The sequence below is a fragment of the Sebastes fasciatus genome, chromosome 2, assembly GCF_043250625.1.
Source record: "Sebastes fasciatus isolate fSebFas1 chromosome 2, fSebFas1.pri, whole genome shotgun sequence".
Taxonomy (NCBI): domain Eukaryota; kingdom Metazoa; phylum Chordata; class Actinopteri; order Perciformes; family Sebastidae; genus Sebastes; species Sebastes fasciatus.
Window position 1 is genome coordinate 14180488 of NC_133796.1, and position 22693 is coordinate 14203180.

General features: G+C 40.6%; 1 protein-coding gene and 1 long non-coding RNA gene across 7 annotated transcripts; both read left to right on the forward strand.

The window, feature by feature from the left end:
- The first annotated feature begins 872 nt into the window (after positions 1–872).
- On the forward strand, positions 873–22668 carry pkma (pyruvate kinase M1/2a). 6 transcript variants are annotated; one of them, XM_074610749.1, is made up of 11 exons: positions 873–928; positions 11150–11334; positions 11465–11556; positions 15921–16052; positions 16169–16355; positions 16468–16738; positions 16972–17122; positions 17369–17521; positions 19185–19351; positions 21092–21273; positions 21381–22668. In XM_074610749.1, the coding sequence occupies exons 1-11, from the start codon at positions 888–890 to the stop codon at positions 21485–21487; spliced, it is 1668 nt and encodes a 555-aa protein (XP_074466850.1). In that variant the 5' UTR covers positions 873–887; the 3' UTR covers positions 21488–22668. The 6 variants fall into 6 exon arrangements, with proteins under 6 accessions (XP_074466850.1, XP_074466858.1, XP_074466868.1 ...); XM_074610757.1 differs by lacking the exon at positions 19185–19351 and adding an exon at positions 19791–19957; XM_074610767.1 differs by lacking the exon at positions 873–928 and adding an exon at positions 4135–4274.
- On the forward strand, positions 4291–4848 carry LOC141752684 (uncharacterized). The gene is made up of 3 exons (XR_012590289.1): positions 4291–4390; positions 4539–4604; positions 4720–4848. It is a non-coding gene; the product is annotated as an uncharacterized LOC141752684 (long non-coding RNA).
- Positions 22669–22693: the final 25 nt, after the last annotated feature.

Sequence of the window (22693 nt, forward strand, 5' to 3'; positions counted from 1 at the left end):
TATAGAGTCTGGAACTGCTCCATTGACTATGCATGGGGAGAGATGTTATAGAGGATACTGAGAGCACGATGATCTGAGTATATGGGTACATTTTCTGTTTCACAACTGACAACACTACACTACAATAAAGCTCATTTGGGTATAGAAAAGAAAACAAACATTATGTGGGTCCACAAAATCAGCCTCCCATTCATCGTCTATGGAGCAGCTCCAGACTTCATACCCTATGACATGGCAAGTTTGAGTTTTACTTCTCTGGTTTCTGGTTTTGAGAGAAAGTAAATCATATTCACAAACAGTGATTGAACTTTACTAGGGCATGGAAATAACATGTTGGAATTAGTAATTTAGGTGGTGTTCTCCCTTTAAATGTTTCAGTTTACTTTTTAGCAGGACAATTTCTTTGTTCCATTTCAGCACATAGTGTAATTTCACATCCATTGTGTCTTTCTGTTTTTCTCTGTGGTATTATGATCAATGTAATCAATATGTAATTGAGCTATTTTAGGTTTTCTATGTGTGCCCTACTGGAGTTGTGTTTATTTCACTGTTTTTGTTTGATCGTTTTCCCCTTTTAGTTAAATTGATTTATTCCCAGGTAGCAGTTGCTGTACTCATGCAGTAGTAAGACACACCAAAGCATTAGGACGTCCTATCCGCTCATCTCTGAGATTTATCTGAGCATATTCCCACAGTGTCTTACTGTACCTCGTGGCCCAGGGGTTAGCAGCCATTAATACTGACTGACAGCCAGAGGCTTGGCCAGTGCACAGGGGGACTGAACGGTAGATCAGTCCGCCCACCTGGACAGGTGTGTCCATTGGCCTCAGAAAAGTGGAGTGGAGTGGATCCAGGCAGAGGCTGCCAGCAGCCAGTGAGACAGCAACATGGGCAGTGGAGGCAGCAGCGCTAACACAGCTGTGAACAGGTGAGGGCAAAATGGGACACAGTGGGAGGAGACCATGAAGAGGGCACCTTACAATAGGCCACAGGACTCAAGAAAAAAAAAAAGAAGGTCAGCAATAGTGTTTTCTGTATGTTAAGTAAAAAGTGATGAGTGTCTTTGCCTGATTGCTTTATCTAAGCTCTGTTGCAAAGTTTGAATGTTAAAATTTGAACCTGTTCGAGATATAGTAGGCAGTTGTGTCTGTGTCAAGGATTTAGTTTATGTCTGCCATCTCCTTGGCAGAGCTGATTAACACAACATCAGAGTTAATCATCCTGGGTAACACATTTGTGGCATAGCTGTCTAGAGTCTGCACTGGACAAACAACCATTATATCTGTGGTTACTGTCAGCCATTAATATACCACAGCTGATTAGCTGGTCACTGCAAGCTGAAGTTGTTTCAATTAAATAGCAATCACATGACCAACATGCTGCATTGTTAATGCACTGTTTAATGATGTAATGTATTTTGTCGTACCTATTGTTGCTGTTGTGATTCAATGTTGTCTTTATTTGTTGGATGCTGCTATTTGACCCTGTCTTGGCTAGGTCTCACTTGTAAAAGAGGTTTTAATCTCAATGTGACTTCCTAGTTAAATAAAGGTTATATATATATTAGCAAAGGGACGGCATTACACACACATACACAAATGTGGCTCACGTTAACAAAATGACTTAGATGAATCCTTCTAGAGATTTAATCTCCTTGTTTTTAGAGAACAATGCAGGTCTGAGCATTCGAGTCATATTAACCAAGTTAACCAAGTTGTTTACAACGGGGAGACCTGGATTTTTCTCTAATTTATTATGCCTTTCAAGTTTTTAAAATAATGCAAAAAAACGCTTAAATGTGTTTCCACACCTGAGCTGTTTGACATCTCTTGCTTCTCCAGCTCCAGCTGTTTGCAGGTCTTCATCCAAAGGGCCATCTTGCTCAGGGCAAAGTCCTTCTCTTTAGAAAGACGAGCGGCATGATGTTGTTGATGTTATAGCTCCGACACCTGAAATGTGAGGACAGAAACATTTAGTCATGTGGAAATAAAATAAAACAAGACATCATTCTCACTTATATCTGTCTTGTATGTAGGGTCATTTCAATTTTGATACATGCTGAGTGGTTGGCAATTTGGACAGTCGAAAAGTCCACACAACTCCAGCTTAAAAGGATGCCAGTGTATGTTATCATGTAGTTAATCATGTCGAGAAAAAAAAGTATAGCAATGTACTGTGTACCTCCAACAAAGTTTTTATGTAATGTGAAAATCAAATTGGTCTAATTGTTATTATTTGGTATTGAAAAAAGTGAATAGGCTAGTATTGGTAGGCTATAATACTAGTGGTAGATTTATTTGCATTTTGTGTAATGGTGTATTAATACAGAAATATTGGTTGTGTAAAAAAAAAAGTGTTTAGTAAATGATGTAAAAACTATACCTACTATTTATGAAAAGGCCCACTTAATATGAAGTCCCTAAACCTACATTGAAAATACATTATTATATACTGTATATATGCAGGTATAGTTCTTACATCATACACTTTTTTTACACAACCAATATTGCTGTATTAATACACCATTACACAAAATGCATATAAATCTACCACTAGTATTATAGCCTACCAATACTAGCCTATTCACTTTTTTCAATACCAAATAATAACAATTAGACCTCACCTATTTGATTTTCAAATTACATAAACACATTGTTGGATGTACACAGTACATTGCTATACTTTTTTTTCAACATGATTAACTACATGATAAACTACACTGGCATCCTTTTAAGCTGGAGTGGTGTGGCCTTGTCGACTGTCCAAATGTTGTGTAATGGTATGGTATTAATATAGCAATATTGGCTGTGTGGAAAAAGTGTATATAAAGTAAATGATGTAAGAACTACTATTTATGAAAAAACACGTTTTTTTATTATAGGCCCACTTAACCCTCCTGTTGTCGTCCCGTTGACCATGCAACTTTTGTTTTCCCGGGTCAAAATTGACCCAGTCTGGTTTGACTGTTTTTAAAGCATACATTATAAATTATCACCCAATTCTGTATTACACCTTTTTGGCCAAGTTCATTCCAACTCATTACCACAAGTTTTACACTTTTTTGGGTGAATTCATGGTCAATAAACCTAATTTAAATGAAATTAAACCACATTTTTTTAGGAAAAAAATGCAGAAATTATGAACAATTTGGACTTTACTCAAAATTGGATTGGTATATGTCAAAGTTTAGTCGGAATAAAATAAATATTAAAATATAAACACATTGCACCACCACAGGTGCTATAATTTTGAATAAAATTACCCATAATGCAACAAAAGTAGTGGTCTTTTTTTTTTTTGCAAAGACCATATAAGGGAACCATCCATGTTATTTTGGGGCAATTATGTGAAAGACATCCATATTTATGACATAATGAAGTTTGAAAAATGGTCAAATTTGACCGGAAGACAACAGGAGGGTTAATATGAAGTCCCTAAACCTACATTGAAAAGACATTATTATTTTTCATCACCAGATGGAGGTGTTGCATCAAACACTGCACAGTAGCATCTATAGCACCACGAGGGTCCTTAAGTTCATCACTCAACCACGTCTACTGATGCTATCGGTGCAATAACCAGTACAGTATATTTGGGTCTAATTATTGCATCAGTTTTTAAGAAAATAAACAGAAGGGAGTGAACAATATGTTGGGTATCTTACTATACAGTTACCGTATTATTGCACCACGTTTAATGATGCTTAATTCCCATGAACCATTTCTGCAGCCGATGATCTGCACATCCTTAGGATAATAATGGATCCAAAAACATATATGAATAATTACTCATTTGAATCTCTGAAAATGGACATAGGAAAGACAGTGAATATAGGAACTAAACCACTGCGTTTTTCAGGAAACTACAGCAGCACGCCATCATCTCCAGTCACATGCTCTTCTGATGCATTCATTGGCTCCCTAACTTTACCGAAGCACTTCCTCCGCGTATCTGCGTATCATTCCGCGTCGTTTCTAGTTTAATACCATTTTTTACCATTTCCTTATATTTCCAAAAAGAGTAATGCTAAAATAAAAATACATGTTTGCGTAGACTGCAGTGAGTGCGGTAGGTAGGTAGGTACACACGTGTTAAAACGGTGTATTATTTTGTCATTTATCTTTATTCTCTCGGATGGATATGACTCAGCATCCCTAGAAAGTAGTTCCACTGCTGAGTGAGAGGGACTAGAGGGAGAGATCACCTTGAAGCAGGCTTCAGTTCAGTGTAACGGCAATTACAACAAGACCAAGCAGGCTGTCCAGCTAGAAAAGGTTAGTATCCTCAACACGGGCTTTCAACCTATCATATGAAGTGACCTCGTGGGGACACTTGCGCTGTCACATAATTGTCTTTTATTATAATATCTGTAGCTACATCCTGCGAGCTGGTAAGTCAGAGCATGCATGTGTCTTTGTGGCGTTGTTTCCACTCTTTCACTTTATAGAAATCATGTTTTTTTTAATGCCAATACACCCTGGATGTGTGTGATAATCTTAGATTTTTAGTCCTGCTAAACTGTTTTTTGTATTTGTTAGACAACCTTGTGATTTTAAAATGCATCTAATACATGGATAAACTGAGATAATTCATCCGTGCACTAAGTAGGTATTTCTGTAACTATCTTTTCTAACACGTTGTAGTCTTGTTTCATCGCTAAACACGGTTAATATTATGTAAAATGATGATATTAAATATGATGCGTGTGTGGTGTTGGAGAATCGCTTCCTGTTGCCTCCTGCTGTGGGTGTGGCGGAGCTTGTCTTCTCGGCCTCCCATTGGTCAGTCTCTCTGTGACGTCTCCAGACCAGGAAAATGTGACGCAGGATGAGAACGTGATCTTTTTATTAGCGCATCATCGTCTGCAGGGTATTTATTGATTTATGTAACAGTTATATTATAACAAAATACAATTAATGCACCAGAGCTAAAACTATGTGCATTAAAGTTATTATGTGTCAGTAGATGAATTCATCATACTACCAATTATGGGTATCCCTTTGCCACTGCAGACACACTTGACTGCACTGACAAAACACGTTGTACACGTTGTATTTGATATAAGGTGCTTGGGTTAAACAATGTAGTCAGATGATGTAGCATGTGTATTTGAAATGCTTTGAATATGAACAGCATTCTGTACCTTTTATTGACTTAAACCCATGAGGTAGTCCATCTAAATCTATATTCTGTAACAGTTATATTATAACAAAATGCACCAGAGCTAAAACTACTTGCATTAAAGTTATTATGTGTCAGTAGATAAATTCATCATTTCCTTCCTTTTTTAATACATCAATACTTCCTGTCATATTTTCCTCAGAAACACAAAATAGGAAATAACTACCCTATGGTAATGTAGTAAATCTGTATTTGGCTTAGCAGCTTCACTGCAGTAGCTTGCTGCAGTGGTGCCACACATAACAGGCCTTGTTGTCACTTGATACATGATGGGGTGGAAATGCAGGTCTAACCCTCTCTGTCCTGGTTGTAAGTAGTTTTCAATTCCATTCAATTCATATAACTTTATTTGTCCCCGAGGGGCAATTGTAGAGGCTCGTAGAGAAGTACAATTAACAACACTATACAGGAACATTTTAAACATCTTGAAAGTTAAAAATAATGATACTAATACTAGAAAAAAATACTTAAAATAGTGCAGTATACACAGTATACGGTACATATGGATATAAAAAACTGAATGAAAAAGCAGTCCAGGGCCAAAGTTTTGGCTTTTAGCTCTCTGTCTGATAGCTTTGTCATCCTTGGTATGTGAATACTAAGTTGTTTTCCAGCCTGTTCCCAAAACAGCAGACAGAAGATGATTTGACAAAAATAAGGCAGAGCTTTGTCTAAAAGTGCATTTTGAAATTATAATGTCATATCCTACATCTATGATAACATTGGTGTACAGTAGGATATGCAAAGAGCCTTTCAATGTAGTCCACTTGTGTGGTGTTATGTTGTGAGGAATAATTGTTCTGGAGAACATTCTGGAGACACTGTCATTGCTATGTCCTTCCTGTCCCCTGTTACAAAATGGAGTCTTTTTCCCAGGAGACCCAGTCAGGTTATTATGTCAAGTCACGATGAATTCTGTTTAAGTGATGAGCTCGACGAAGGGAAGTGCTCAGTGTCTGCCTATCGCTTAAATATCAGTTTTGACCTTTTAATATTTGCCCCATGTGGGCTTAATTCTCAGTTGTCATAAATATATTTCCGCAAAATCACTGTTACTTAACAGATTTCATTGCTCTCGTGAGTCTATAAACTTCATCTAGAAGTCCAGACTCTGGAACTTATTCATCCACAGACATGAACTGCTGGTGAAAAAAAACAACAACATGTAATAAGTATACACTGTCAAATTGTAATTTTAGCTCTGGCTGATTTATATTTTTCTACTTTTAAGAAGCACTTTGGCAGGTAACTGGCCATTTGCAAGGATGACTAAGAATTGTGGAGTCCACCAGCTACTGCAGTTAGTGGATGGCAAAACTGTTGTTTTCTGTTTTGGATGGAAATGTCCTTGACCTGCTGTTGTGGTAAGGTAGTTCAGTTGCAGCTGAGCTGGTGGTCCAGTGCAGCAGACACGGCCTTTTGCAGCTGGCGCTGCTCCCATGCAGTCCCTCCCCACCATAGCCGCATGTTTGCTGACTGATGTAGACTGCCAATTACGGGTATCCCTTTGCTACTGCAGACACACTTGACAGCACTGACGAAACACGTTGCACTTAATTTCATATAAGGTGCTTGGGTTAAAAATGTAGCCAGATGATTTAGCATGTGTATTTGAAATGCTTTGAATATGCACAGCATTCTGTACCATTCATGAAGTTAAACCCATGAAGTAGTCCATCTAAGGTTTGTTTTGGAGTTTACAGACCTAGTTCACAGGCTGTACATGGTGTAAATACCATCGTACATTCTGAGTATTAGATTTCTACATACAGACATACTCTGCATGCTGTGCGTTATTATTAGCCAAGGCTCCAGCCTGGGGTTTTGACCTAGGTTGGTAGGAACATTGGTGTGACACGGCTTTGGTGTGTCGTGGTAGAAGTCGCATGTACATCTACTGTGTGCGTTCATGGCGATTGCCCGGTCACAGCAGGCACTCTCCATATCCTGCTTTATCCTCGTTGAAGGGATTTACTCTTGAGCACCTGAATGCGTCGTGTGTACGCACGTGCGCTGCGGCGGTCAGTTCTGCTTGGACTGCTGCAGCAGGGAGTGGTTCGCGCATTGGCATCGGAAGCTCCAACACAGTGGGGTTGTTGTGGAGGTCATTGGTTGCAACGTGCCTGTTTGTCCCCAGGAGGAACAGGAAGATCTACTGGGGGTATGTAGTGCAATCTGCAAGTGGTGCCCTAGTTGAGTGAGTGTGACTGATATAAACCGTCTACTGTCTCCGTGGGCCAACTTGGATTAGCCCAGTGTTATGTCACATCAATAGTAAATGTCATGCCACCCTGACAGCAATGCAACTAGGCTGCAGATTGCACAGGCATGTTTCACAGATAAGTGATAGGGGAATTGTTTAGAAAGATAGGGGAAGATAGTGACTGAGAGCATGTTATAACAAAAGAGTATCAAATGTCTCAAAGGTAGAAGTGTTGGGACGGGATTGGAGGGGATTATTAGCAGCCAGCTCTAAAGTTAGCCCTGCATCTGTGTCAGGGTTACTATGGCTGCTGTTGGCTTGGGGCGGCTGTCCTGTGGTCAGACACACTATCCATGTCTGTCAGTCAGCCAGCCATTCTTTCAATTATGTAATTTTGTCTTTCCATAGCAACCAGTAGTTGGTAAGCTGCAAACCCAAGACGTTACTGCACTTGGTGAAGGATAGTCACTATTACCGGATTTTCAAAAGTTATCTGAAGCACATGTTTATTTTGCCAGTCATATTTCCTCTGATAGCTCCGAAAATAGCACCTCAGCTGAGGATACAGGCAGTATTCAACTTGAATTGCCTGAGGAGGAAATTTCATTAAAGTGACTAAGATACAGACTATGACTTGTTCTCTAATGAAATTTGACCCCATGACAGTAATGCAAATTTGTCCAGGTTAGGCTAGCCAGGTTGCTTTAAAAACACGTTTACACAGTTGTCACTGTTCTGTTGCAATGGCATTTGAAGCCAGCCATGTTCTGTTGTATTAGGAATAAGATTTTGATTTATTACTATTACTACTGTTGGCCATAGCTATTTTTTTTCATGCATCTGATTTGTATTCCACGTATGTGGTCAAGTAGTAAAATGGCTTGTACAATGATCTGCCTAAAACTTGGTCTCAACCTTTCCCACACAGACAAATGTGCATCCCCTTTCAGTTTTGCAATTGCAACTGTCAGTGTTGCGTTGTCTGTAGTATTACATTAAACTGTGAAGTTGTGATATCTATATTGGCCATGCTCCAATTGCAGACTAGTTTAGAAATATATTGGCCTCCATCAGCATCTCTAGATAAATCATTGTCTATTGTTATTCTTGAAATGAAATTGTTAGTCAAATGTTCTTCATAAGTTACTATAACCCAAAACGCAATCTGATTTTTGTAATGGATAAACAATTAATTGAATATTGTCATCAGGTTTTTTCCCCCATCAGCAGTGTGCTAGATCTGGGAATGGTCCACCTCTGGTATTGTGCTATTTATATGAACATTTTGTGAAGAAATGCCAATGTAGCATACATTTTCTTTATTAAATTCTATTTCTTAAAAAAAAAGAAAATCCTCTTAAATGTATAAATGATGAATGAATAAACCAGGAAATTATTTTTTTAAACACAGCACTCTACAGTGACTGCCACTATTTCAGACTCTTTTCCCCCCTCTGCAGTCTTTCACAGTGGTTCAGCCCACTCGGATGTCTGCCCCCAGCCTTTTCATGGATCTGTGTGTTGCAGTAGTGGGATGTGACTGTGCTCACGTACATCACTGGTCTGCCCCATTGCCTGTTACATAATCAGCCAGCCGCTCCAGTTGAAGGAGCCAGTTGGTATAGTGGCTCTGCCTGGAATCCCCCACCATGGTGCATTTGTTATAAGGATGTGATGAGTAAGAGGAGGTCAGACCACTAGTGTGTTACTATCGAGTGCACCATGAACATGTCTTTAGTTGCAGTTGCACCACCCAAACTTGCAGCCATTGAAAATGTGCCATCCTTTGTATATGTTACAAATTGTTCTTTATTTCAGTAATTCAGGACAGACCTTGAGTCTGTGTAGACGTGATCAGAAAAGGATGAGAGGGTTTTCCCCTTAAAGACATATCAGTTTGTTATCCTGTTGCTCTGCCAAAGAAGCAACCAGTGAGAGTGTTCTTTGTTGAAGAGCACTTTGATGTATTATTCAAACAGAGGAAACTTAATCTCTTCACTGGGTGGTTTGGATTGTGGCCTGAGTTTGGACCTTGTAGGGAGTCATTATATTTTAAAAGTGATTGAGAAAAATGTTTTTTTTTGTAAAACAGTTTCTATCCTTGTTTGGAAAAGTGCCCTATAAGTTCAAAATGTATGATCATATACAGTATTATGCACAGTTTCCTCACGTTGTATTGAATTGATGGGGAATATCAATTGTGAAAAGTACAAAAGGTGGACAGTGTGCACATCTAACCCCACTTGGGTACAGATGCATCATCAGTTTATTGCAGTGGAAAAATATAGGTAGTCAGCACACTGAAGTATTTATTATTGAAGCAACATTTTGTTCAGCAAGGTTTTCACCTTAAGTCATTAAATGACCTTTGGTAATGCTGTATACCTGCTTGTTTTAGATCCCAGTTTCTGTAGAGAATTAAAATTCAGCCAATTTCTGACCACTTCATGAGGACTTAGTACTTAAATCTAACACATTTCTACTTCCTATCATATCACCAGATTGACTGCTCAACCAAACATTTCAGCCTTAGTCAGCTGGGCTGTAGTCATGTAACTACAACAACTAGAGCCATAGTATAAGCAACATTCCTCATATTTATAGCGTAGCCATGCTACACCTTGCTCAAATACACCTACCTTGTTGGCTGTTTGTCGAAACATGCCTTGATGTTAATGTGTTCATACAGGGTCGATGGGAAAAAAAAGGAAGTATCTCAGGCAAAGCACACATCCGTGCGTCCATGACAGTATTAAGCCATTTCCAAGTGCACAGGATTTCACATAACATCCCTTCTGTGCTACCATGTGCAGTGTACAGTATGTTTCACCCTTTTCTGGTTAGAAAGTAGTGATGAAAGCTTGGCAGTTCCAGCCCGGTAGATGTGCCTCGTGATGGTGTCGTTGCCATGGGTGACTCAGGGAGAAGTGGGTGGGAACAGAATGTACAATATGGCGTTGCAGCTGCATAAACTATACTACTCTACTCTGTGTGGAGTATGGCAGCATTGCAGAGGTACAAGTCTTAACATGTTACTGAGCATTGCAGACATTTCAGCTTTCATTTATCTGTGGTCAAATTGTAAACAATTGGAAGCTTACTGAAACGGTGGGAGTGTTTGTTTTTCTCTCAGTTGTCATAAGCATTCATTTATTCACTGAATAAGCTGTTGGTTGTGCAACCTGAAAGGAAACTAGTAACTCAAGAAAAGACAGTCTTGTGCAACGTAAATCACGAATCCTCTTTTATTTGAAAAGAATTGCAGTGGTGACATTTCATAACCCTAATCTTAGTCTTTATTGTCCTTCGTCTTGGTGGCTGAGGTTAGTCGAAAATAGATGTGCTGGAAGTGAAAAACAACCATTATCAGTCCCTGCACTGCATCAGCAATCATGAAGAATTGACTCCCACTGGGACATCCTCCTTTCCTTTGATTTCACTATCACAAGCTTAGCTACACAGCAGGATTAGGTACAGTATGTTGCTAAGGACACTCAGCAGGGCGGACACAGTGCCATTGCTTGCTGGCCAGTGTGACCACAGTGGGAAATAAAGCCTTCACCCTAGATCTCTCAGTCCATTGAGTTATACACAAATACAACCACAGTGTGAGATTCCGAGAGCGTGAGATTCAGTGAGAGTGTGACGGATAACTTTTGAAAAGAGTTCAGGAATCCTGGACCAAGTGTGGTAAAGCAAAGAAAGCTGCCAGTTGCCATTGCTGTGTCCTCTTATTAACTTGTTTTCTCCTATTTCTTTCTGCAGGACTTCTACAGTTACACAAGGGATTGCCATGCCTCAGTCAAAGTCTCCAGACATGGGTTCTGCCTTCATCCAGACACAGCAGCTCAACGCTGCAATGGCCGACACCTTCCTGGAACACATGTGCCTGCTGGACATCGACTCCGAGCCCACCACCGCACGCAACACTGGCATCATCTGCACCATTGGTTTGTCAACATTTTAGCTGCTGAGATAAACGGTTGCTACTAGGGCTGCACGGTGACGGTTAAATAGATAAATGTGACATTTTAAAAGCTACGCTGTGTCTCATGCTTTCCTTTCAATAACTGTCTGCAGGGCCAGCCTCCCGTTCTGTGGATATACTGAAGGAGATGATCAAGTCTGGAATGAACATTGCTCGCTTGAACTTTTCCCATGGCACACACGAGGTGGGTCTTTGCACAAACTGTGTAAATGAGTTGGGTCAGGTACAGCTAACCAGTCACATTGTTAAAAGTCACGTTTAAACAATGCTGATAATTTACACCAAACATGGCGCTGTGCTTTATCACAGAATGGTTGGTATGTTGATCTTTGTGGAAGTCTTTTTCTTTTTTTCAAGCAGTGTTGGTAACTCTTTGCATAGAATAACTATGGTGAAAGTATAGGGTCAACAGTGCTTACAGTGAAAAACCACGTAGTTCATTATGAACTACAATCAGCTTGGCACATTGAGCAAGACTAAGGCCAGCCAGCATGAATGGAAAAAATAGTATTGCTGCTAACTTACTTAAGATTAGAGTCTGGGCTAGCTAACCAAGTTCAATTCAAAGTGATGCAGCCTGATTAAGTCTTTGTGTCACACAAGGGCACATACTCTGTAAAGGAGGACAGTGGCATGATGTACATGTAGCTTATATCAGCTGCAGATATCATCTGAAAGCACCCAGCAAAAGTCAAATCCAACAGGTTTCACAAGTAAAACGTCTTCCTCTTGACTATACCTATTTGATCCTAAAAACAAACAAACAAGATAATTGGCTAATGAATCTTGTTATCTGTTAGTACAAGTTCTCATCTGAAAAGCCTGATAAGTTATATAATGTCACTTTAATTGCTTGTCTTGTCTAATGAAAAAGTCAGATCTATGAATGAGTTCATTGATCAGGCAAACTTAAGAAAGCATGGTCAGGTGAGTTGCTTTTATGCCTCAACCCCAAGCAGCTTCAACAACCTAATCAAACAAACCCAAGAGGTGGAAGCCAGGGGAGAGAGAGAGACTGGCTGACTGCCACCAGCTTCTAGTGGAATCAGGCAGACAGTCCAGGTGAGCAGAGAGTCTCACTGACAACCTGACTTTGCCCTCCTGGCAAAGAATTTAGAGAATCCCGTCTAGATGGTCATCATGTTTATCAACAGATTATCCACATGTGATGAGCGGGGCTTTTTGAATTCATTCAACTATTCTATTGTTCCAATTTAATTGGTTGTCATTATGACAATTTTCTATATGATGACCTTGTAGATTAAGAGTCTGCTCTTAATCTACATGATGCTCATAGAATTCTTTTTTTAGCTTTTACGACCTCCGCTCCACCATGTAATCTAAAAAGCGGACAGGCTACAAAAACACAAGAAGCAATCTCAAGCATATCATTCACACAGATAGGAGACAAACATACAAAAGCGAGAGACAATATTATCCTTGTATGCCATAAAGCATATTGAATTGTAATTGAGAGAGACAAGAGGAAAGGCTGAATCTCTGTGAGGACAGAAATGTGGAATGAGGCACCGACAGCCAGGAGAGGCACAGAAAGGTCCAGCACAGAGAAGCCTGAACTGAAAGAGAGTGAAGAGAGTAAAAGAAAAGGGAGAGAGAGAGAGAGACGGGGAGAAACAGAGAGAGGCACACAGCAGTGCTTGTGGGACACAAACAACAGAGGGTTATTGAGAAGCAGTGGTTTAAAGTTACTATTATTCTCGTCGAAAGGACTACTAGGCGTAGGTAATACATTGAAACTGAGACCAACCTGCCAGCCAGATAATAAAAGAATAAGTAACTAATTGAAAGTTGAGGCAAAAAGATGAGGTTTGAGCTTAGATTTAAAGGCCCCAACAGAATCAGACTGCCTTATGTCCATAGGGAGGTTATTCCAGAGGAAGGGGGCCTGATAGGGAAAGGTCCCTAGTGTAGATAAATAAAAATGGATTCATTCACAAATATTTAACTGTTTAAGAATAAAAAAAAGTAAAGTGAAAAGTATCTATGGTTTGTGTGGGTCTAGTTGTTTCAACAAGATCGACGGTTAGACTAGATTCGGAGAACAGCTACAGAAATCAGAGCTTTGTTGACCCGGGGTACTATAAATATGTCATCTATAGCTTCCTGCCGTGCCCTGCTCTTTATCTCCTCAGCAGGCAAGCACACCTAGACTCTGTAATTGTGTGTGTGTACACAAACCAACAGCAAGGTCAGTCCTCTATAAACTAAAATGGGAAGTGGAAAGTACATTAGAAGTACCAGTAGTACCAGAAAGTCACATTTCATAAAACCAGTATTGAAACCAGACAAAATGAGATCTAGCTGGGCTTCAACTGGAGTTTTACTTTACATTGTGTAGAAAAGGAATTACTAATGTATGGACCCTGACCTATAGAGTGCACATACATATATAAAGTCACCTGCTCTAAATTCAGTGTGCAACATTGATCATAAAACATCACACTGTCTGTCTCATTAACATGCTGCAGCACACTAGAGATTAACAGCAGCCGGCACATCATCCATAGATTTATTTTTAGCTTGACGTCATTTCAACTTTCTGAGGCGAACTTCTCAAAAGATTGCATTTCAAACTCCGTAGCCTCACTGCCTGACTATGGCATACTTAATCTTAATTGAGTAGGTTGTAAGTGTTTTGGCAACTTGTTTAAGAGTTTATCTTGGATTAGTTTTTTTTATTTTGCAGTTGGTGGTGAGACCATCCAGGTTTTCTTTTAGTCACAGTGCAGTGAGTGTAGTGTTAGCTCAATGTGTTTCTAGTACGAAAGGCAGCCAATGTGATTACCTGCCACTTAAGTTATTACTGAAAGCTCTGGCTACCCAGGTGGGCTGTTTAAGCCTTGTGCAGCACAGAGCTGTCTTCAAAGCCACAAACACTGTGCTACATGGTCATTAGTCTGCATGAGTGGGCCAAGATGGCTGCAACAGTAATGTGACAGTACTTAATTTCTCTGACGCTCTCTTCCGAAGCATTTTAGGGTCAAGGTCGGCCACAAGATTCTGTTGATGGTGTGAACAATATCAGACCACGTGTGTAATGATTTTACGCCAGTCTGTTTACATTTCTAATTGTGATAGGATTTATTGTGTCTATTGTTCGGCACCAACGTCACTGAGGAATTTCTTCCTGAGAAACACTGCACTTCCTCAGCTGACATACTCATAATACACTTGTGAGGCAAATGACATTGCAATCCTCAAGGACACCTGAGATGACCTTATTTATCGGTATAATGCTACTTTTTTTCCACAAAAAAATTGTATTGATTTTTTTGCAGACATGGCAAAGGTCATCTTATCAAAAGTAGAACATACTGTAACTCAGTGTCCGTGACATGAAATAAAATATAACTAAATCAATAAAAATAATAATAATAATAATAGTAATAAAATCAAATAATTTAAAAAAGTAAATAAATAGAAAAGAAAAGAAAATAATAAAAGAGAAAAAAATTCTATGAAATCAAAAAATGGATTTAGCTTTTTAAAAAAAAAGGAAATAAAGAGGGCTGTTGGAAAGAAGTAGTGAAGATCCCTCTCTCCCTTATGTGTTGGAGGGGAGGCATGTTTCCATTTAAGAAGGATGTATCATCTGGCTAAGAGGGTTATAAAAGCAATGACGTGTTGCATCGTAGTGGGCAAATTCTGAGATGAGGGGAGGCCAAATAAAGCAGCCATGGTGTTGGGCTCTATATTTATGTTGTAGGCAAAGTGCTCAATGTTTTAAATACCTTGAACCAAAAGTGACCAAAAAATGGTCAGCAGGGGAATACTTACATCTATTACAGGCGTCGCTTCTGTCAGGGTATATTTTTGCCAATTTAGCGTTGGTATAATGGGCTTTATGGAGCATCGTACACTGCATCAGGCACATATAGGAGGAGGAGGAATGCACCAGACCAATAATGTCACTCCACTGACTGTCAGATATGTCAGTCCCCAGATCGTGCTCCCAGGAGTCTTTAAGGGGTGTGGTGGGGGCCGGCTTCAGGGAATCAATTTTGCTGCATAATGCTAGTTTAAGTGATGATGTATGATATGTAATCTCTTAGGTCTCATTTAATTACATTATTTAATTACATTATTTACTGGCGCTTAATTTGCAAGGCATTTTATCTTAAAGGCTCTTTGCTATTGTTCTCGGTGCACCCACATTCCTCAGTGACAGTTAACATGTCAGTTAGGGTGGTGTGAAGAACTGTATGACCCCGTAGTGATTCTGCCGGTATGACTCATGTTTATGACTGGATGAGTTGTCAGACACACCTTATCTTTCAGTTGCCCTGGCCTAATTTTTATCTCTGCTGAATAAAACCTATATCTTACATATCAAATCAAATATCAGTGCCTCTGCCAAATTGGGTTTTCTTTTCATTCCAATGTGTGCGATACGATCAGAAGATGGGTTAGAAAGATAGGTTAGAGGTCACAGGTGTGATCAGAATCAATAACTGTGCAGGTCAGTATCTTGCTTAGTGTTTTCTCCTGAGGTATTTCAACGTGTTGTACTTCTCTTCCTTTCTGTAGTATCATTCACAGACCATCAAGAATATCCGTGAGGCATGCGAGAGCTTCGAGCCCGGCAGTATCCAATACAGGCCTGTCGGCATCGCCCTGGACACAAAGGGCCCAGAGATCAGGACTGGCCTCATCGCGGGAGTGAGTTTAGCATCGCCTAGTAGTCTTTAAAAAGGCTTTATGTTGTCAATCAAGAACATTTTGCATGAAAACAAACAAAACAGAAAGTGAAATGATGTCTGTTAATGATTTGACAGAGCGGCGAAGCTGAGGTGGAGCTGAAGAAGGGCAACATGATCAAGCTAACCTTGGACGATAGTTATCAAGAGAACTGCAGCGAGAATACCCTCTGGCTCGACTACAAGAACATCACCAATGTGGTGGAAATTGGCAGCAAGATCTACATTGACGACGGACTCGTATCCCTGCAGGTCAAGGAGATTGGTGAGTGGAGGACATAAATAAGATCTCTTGTGATCCATTAGAATGTTTAGAAAACCCTGATATGTATTAATACCCAATAAAAGGCCTCAGCCCATTCATTTATTGTCTCCAGGTTCTGATTTCCTCATGTGCGAGATTGAGAACGGTGGCACCCTGGGCAGCAAAAAGGGAGTGAACCTCCCCGGTGCTGCTGTGGACCTGCCTGCTGTTTCAGACAAGGACATCAAGGACCTGCAGTTCGGTGTGGATCACGGAGTCGACATGGTGTTTGCCTCCTTCATCCGCAAAGCAGCAGACGTACACGCCGTCAGAGCAGTGCTGGGAGAGAAAGGCAAAGAAATTAAGATCATCAGCAAGCTCGAGAACCACGAGGGTGTACGCAGGTGTGTGTGTGTGTGTGTGTGTTTGGACTGTGGATAAAATGTTTTCATCTTTTTTTATGTTAGGGGTCCAGAGCGGTGATTATAGTTTGTTTATCATACTTTATTTATTCTTTGGTAAGTTGTGTTTTATGAACCCACCCCTTTCACATGACCTTGAAACTTTTAACATCCTATGAGAATTTACTTTGTGATTTAAATTGTTTTTTTTTTGTAATTTTCCTTCTCCTGTGCAGATTTGATGAGATCATGGAGGCCAGCGATGGCATCATGGTTGCCCGTGGCGACCTGGGAATTGAGATCCCCACAGAAAAGGTCTTCCTAGCCCAGAAGATGATGATCGGTCGCTGCAACAGAGCTGGCAAGCCCATCACATGTGCCACTCAGGTTAGATAAAAGCTAAGGAAGTACTGTATTTTGTTTCAGCTATATTACCTCCAGGAGCGGAGGTTTATTTATTAAAGACTGGCTGCTCTGGGCATCTTATATGTGTCAACATCTGCAGGAGGGCAGTCTCAGTTTAATCTTCGTAAAACATATTGTTAGCATTCATTTTGTTCGTACCACTCAAAAGGCTGCCGTTTTGAGATCAGTGCATGTTACCTTCTAACACCTCACACAAACACCTTTCAGATGTTGGAGAGCATGATCAAGAAACCCAGACCCACCCGCGCTGAGGGCAGCGACGTAGCCAACGCCGTGTTGGACGGTGCCGACTGCATCATGCTGAGCGGAGAGACCGCCAAGGGAGATTACCCTCTGGAGGCAGTACGCACACAGCACATGGTGAGTTACTGCATTTCAATATAAATATTAGAAGAATTTATTCAAAACATAAAGAGTTATAACCTTAATAAGTACGGATTGGAGAAATTGTTTATGGGATCTTGCATGATTTGTCATTTCTAACATAAGCATGTTCTAAGGCTGGGAGACTGCTCTTTCTCGTTTCCTATTTTTAGTGTTCTTCTGAACACACCAATGACTTCGCAGCATCTCTCTTTTTCCACTTGGCTTAACAGTTGCTAAAGAAGGCGTCAGCAGGATTGTTAAGCCAACTGGAAATTCCTCTCCTTTATTAATTTTTCCATTCACGTATTTCCTGTTTAGACGTTAACTGCCTTTTAGTTATGCTAATGATTAATCAATGAATGATGAATCATCATTAAAAAATTGGATCAGTTAAAGATAATGGTATGATAACAAATTCACTGTGCTGCTCTTCTTCACCGTGTCTTAATTTGCCATGGTATCCCCAAACCGATCCACCCAATTGTTGTCAACAAGGATTTACAGTGCACATATGAGTCACATTCTTAAATATCAATAAGTCTGGTGAAGAGAGAGCAGGAACAGAGCTTTGAGTGAAAGAAAAAAAGAAGAAAAATCTGCACATAAGGGCTTCAAATAGTGCATTTATTGAGGAATTTGTATCTATACTACCTACATTTGTGTTTTTGTTGTTTCAGTCAGGGACAGACACATGTAAAAATAAATTTGGAAGACTTAGACCCAATATAGTTAATAATTAGGTCTGAATTCTTACATGAAAATCACAATTGGTATCAATTGCATGGATGGATAATGCACTTAATGCTGTCTTGCCTGTCTTTGGTTGAGGCCTTTCTTGGCTAACCTTCACTGTTCTCTGCTACACACGGTTTTTGCACTGCTATGCAGATGCAGGAGTGACTCAGCAGTACTGCCGTTCTGTGCCTTTGAGCTTGCTGCCCTTATGCTGAAGTTGCATGTGGTTCTTCACAATCCAAAATAAATGACAACTTCCACTGACCTTAAAGCCGTACTTTTATTAAGAAGACTTGTTTTCTTGTAACATCTCTGCTTCTAAGTCACTTTTGTTATCCGCCACTGACTTCTTGTCATTTACTTCAATCTTTCTAATATTTTTCTGTTTTTAACCATTTCTTCACATTTATGTGCAGCGTGGCATTTTAACTCCCATCTCTCTTTTTCAAATCCCAGTTGACTTAGATTTTATTTTCAATAGTTTTATTTATATTTCATTTATTTTGTAATTTTTTTTTTTTTCTAAGCTCGGCTCTGTCATTTTGAATTTTCATCACTTGTTTTAATCTTAAGGGTAAATGGTGCTTATTTAAAAGGTTATTCCAACAGTAAAGTTGCCTTAACTCCAGATTAGAGTGGGTACTGTTTTTTTTTATTCTAATACCCCATGTAAATAGTTTTGCCTCTTGGATATGTTTTAATGTTGATGCTTTCCCCCCACTAACTGCACACCAAACTCTTCTATTCACTGCCCCTCCTGTCCTCTATTTTGTTTACTTTTGTACTTGTGTGTCTCTAACATTGTCCTTCCCTGTTTCCCTTGTCCTTTCTCCTTTTTACCACCCATTTCCTCATTTGACATCTGTGTGTGCCTGGTGTGGGAATGCCTTTGCTTGATGCATCTTGCCCTCACTTGTGCCAGATTGCTCGTGAAGCCGAGGCAGCCATGTTCCACCGGCAGGTGTTTGAGGACCTGCGTCGTTCCACGCCATACTGCAAAGACCCCGCTGAAGCTATTGCGATCGGCGCTGTTGAGGCCTCTTTTAAGAGCTTAGCCTCTGCGATGATTGTGCTCACTGGCTCTGGAAGGTAGGCAGGTTATCTGGTCCTAGCAGGTTGAAGAGGACAATAATATTGGTATTTGATGAGTCTGAGAGAGGTAGTGTAGGGCCAGACAGGGACTGACTGAGGAAGTAACTGGGAGAGTCTGGCAAACGCCTCAAGTAGACTCATGGTTGATTGTTACCCATGTGGACAAATTTAAACACTTTTTAAAGCCCTGCAGTAAAAAGGCAGAAATGTACACATTAACCCAAAAGTTTGATGTCTTTTGGCCTCTTTAAATTTGATTCAGTGTTTAAAGCACCAATTAGCCCACCATTAAACCAACAACTAACCTTGTTTAACCAGGAGTCTAGCTACACGTTTGCCGGTCACTCCCAGTGGTGTGACGTGCAGTAGTGGTAGCGTGGGTGATTGAGATTAATTCCCCCCACCCCACCCTCCCTCGTGGTCCCTCTGAGCTCAGATAGCACGAGAGGCCGAGGCGGCCACCTTCCACAGACAGCTGTTTGACGAGCTGAGGAGACACTCCCAACTGACCAGAGACCCCTCCGAGGCTGTAGCTGTCGGTGCCGTCGAGTCAGCCTTCAAATGCTGCGCTAGTGCCATAATTGTTCTCACCAAGACTGGGAGGTAAGAAAAGACACAGGGAGAGGTGAAATGATCCTGGTCCTGAAGGTAAGGTGTCGCCAACACAGCTCCTGATTCTCCCTCCAACACTTAATGAGCTCTTACACGTCCCCTCACCTTTGATTTTGTGTGTATGCGTGTGTCTGAAGTGTGCTGCTACAGAGGGTGGGTGGAGATAGCAACAGAGATAGCAACAGATTGCAAGAGTGGGGGTTGCCAGTAGCCCAATCCCAATGTCCATCCTTCACATACTTTATTAAATATCACATGAGATTTAATCAAGTTGAGTGCTACTATAGAGCTTCATATGAACTCTTGTCGAATAGGAAAGATTATTGGAAACCATTAGTTGTATATGCTGTGCTACTATATTCAGTAACATACATGTAAACTTGTTCTTGCCAGCTGTTGTCCTCCACTGTGACATACATTGTGTGTTGTGTAATTTTCTTCAGCCCTGAGTCCTCACTGGTTGTGTGTGAGAGTATACATTTTGATTGGGCCACTGACGGTGACCTTAAGCCTCTTCAAACCCAGAAGTGTCACTTATTTTGACTGATTAGACCTCTCAGGACCGCGTGGCGGTTTTACTCTGCTCAGCTTTCCTGACTATCCTGTTAGTTGTGTTGCACCTGTTTTGGAAGGACAAACTCAATATCTTTGTGGTTATGGAATTTGTTGAGCTCAGCAAACACCTAGCATACAGCAGTTCCGCTGCAGTTTAAATCGGCCCAAATATCTGACAACACCTGCTGTATGTGGGGTGAATGCTGAATTGCTTCCTCCAAGCATCCGTCTGCATGGAGTTAATTTACAAAGAAAGTATTCAGGTTAATGGCTTATACAGTACCTACATGTGTTATTCAGCGTACGGTTTTATACGATATTTATATCCAAATTCTGCTTTTGAATGTATATCTGAATAATCTATACTCATTATGTAAACAACAACATACTGCCATGGTAACTGAGCCTCTTACTAACTTTTAAAAACAAGAGTAAAGACCTTTTTAGCATTGAACTTGCTCAGCTGTTTCCCTCCCTTTATATCATAATTATTTACTCATACTGATGCAATAGTGTAAGGTAAAACAATCAAAATGAGGTGAGGTAAACCGTGTGTTTTTGTGTGTGCAGGTCCGCCCACCTGATCTCCAGGTACAGGCCCCGTGCCCCCATCCTCGCCGTGACCCGTAACGCCCAGACGGCTCGCCAAGCTCACCTGTACCGCGGCATCTTCCCCGTCCTCTACACCAATGCCGCCCACGATGTGTGGGCAGAGGACGTCGACATGCGCGTCAACTTTGCCATGGATGTTGGTAAGTATCTACTAGTATGCCACATTCAGTATAATAAAGTTAAATTCCCTACCATTTTGGAGGGTCCACTAGGAAAAATCCAATTAATTTCTTTTTTTAATTTCCAGGCAAGGCCAGAGGCTTCTTCAAAGTGGGAGATGTTGTCATCGTCTTGACCGGCTGGCGCCCAGGCTCCGGTTTCACCAACACCATGCGCGTGGTTCCGGTGGCCTGATCAGCCAACAGGGCTGCTCTGCTTTCTCCCTCCACCTTCATCTATCTTTCATAGCTCTCCACGCCACTCCAGCTCACAGCCCTTCGTATCCAACACCCGGGCTCACAGACTCAACCCCTGAACAATTAATCATTTAGGCATTTAATAATGCAAAGCAATTAGAAAATAAATCGAGTATAGCCTTCATGGCCAAAGAGCTGTTTTTTGGGTGGGAGTGGAGGCTTGATTCGTACAATTCCACTTTATGTCTCCATTCCTTTCACATCGATTCTCTCAATCAAACCAGTCTGCAGGGCCTCAGATTAATACACCACGACCAGAAACTGCTGTATTTATTCACTCAAACACTTATATTATTATTAAAGGTGAACCAGTCTGAGAGTGAATGCACCCTGGTCTCTGTGCATGCGCATACTGGCTCCTGTTTAGGTGGAGTTGGCAGGTGGAGCAGGCTGATCTCAACAGAGCACCTTGAGCACTGTAACAGTTTACTGATCACACTCCTCTGCCGATATAACGAACAAACGTGGCATCCTAAATCAAAGGGCTCCTCCCGCAGAGCAGCCTCGGCTCCACCACTCCACCCAAACAGGTCCTTCCGTAGTGCTGTCTGTATGAAGTGTCCTCTCTTAAAGCCAGCTATCACTGTATTTAAGTGTTTCTGTAGTTGTTGCACTCCTAATCTCCTCAAAACAATGTTACATTCGATATTATACTTGACTTTTGTGAATGGTAAAGTTTTGTTTCTGGACATCCAATACTACTTATATTTTGTCTGACTATAGAGAAATGTTAGTTTTGGATGTCCACCTCAGAGGTGTTTGAGCTAGTTACTGTATTTGTGTTGTTAGATGTGACATAAAGCCTTTTACCTTTATTTGGATCATATCTAAGTTGGCACTTATGAATCATATATGGTTCACTAAAGTTAACCGATATAAATGAGCACTTTTAGGGGTTATTTTTCATAGGGGACCCGATGATGGGATGACACCCTGTCCCTCCCTTGTCCTTCTCCTTTTTTGTTGGTGACCTGCTGTAGCTGTCTAACATGCTTTTGAATGTAATGCTAGAGTGTAAGAACTAACTAAATGTAAAGGGGTATTGTAATGTTTAGCAGGTGTACTGAGCTGTCCCAAAAGACTGGATTTCCATCAATAAAAGAAGAGCACCTACCATAACTCTGTCTTTAAAGTGTTTTCTTTG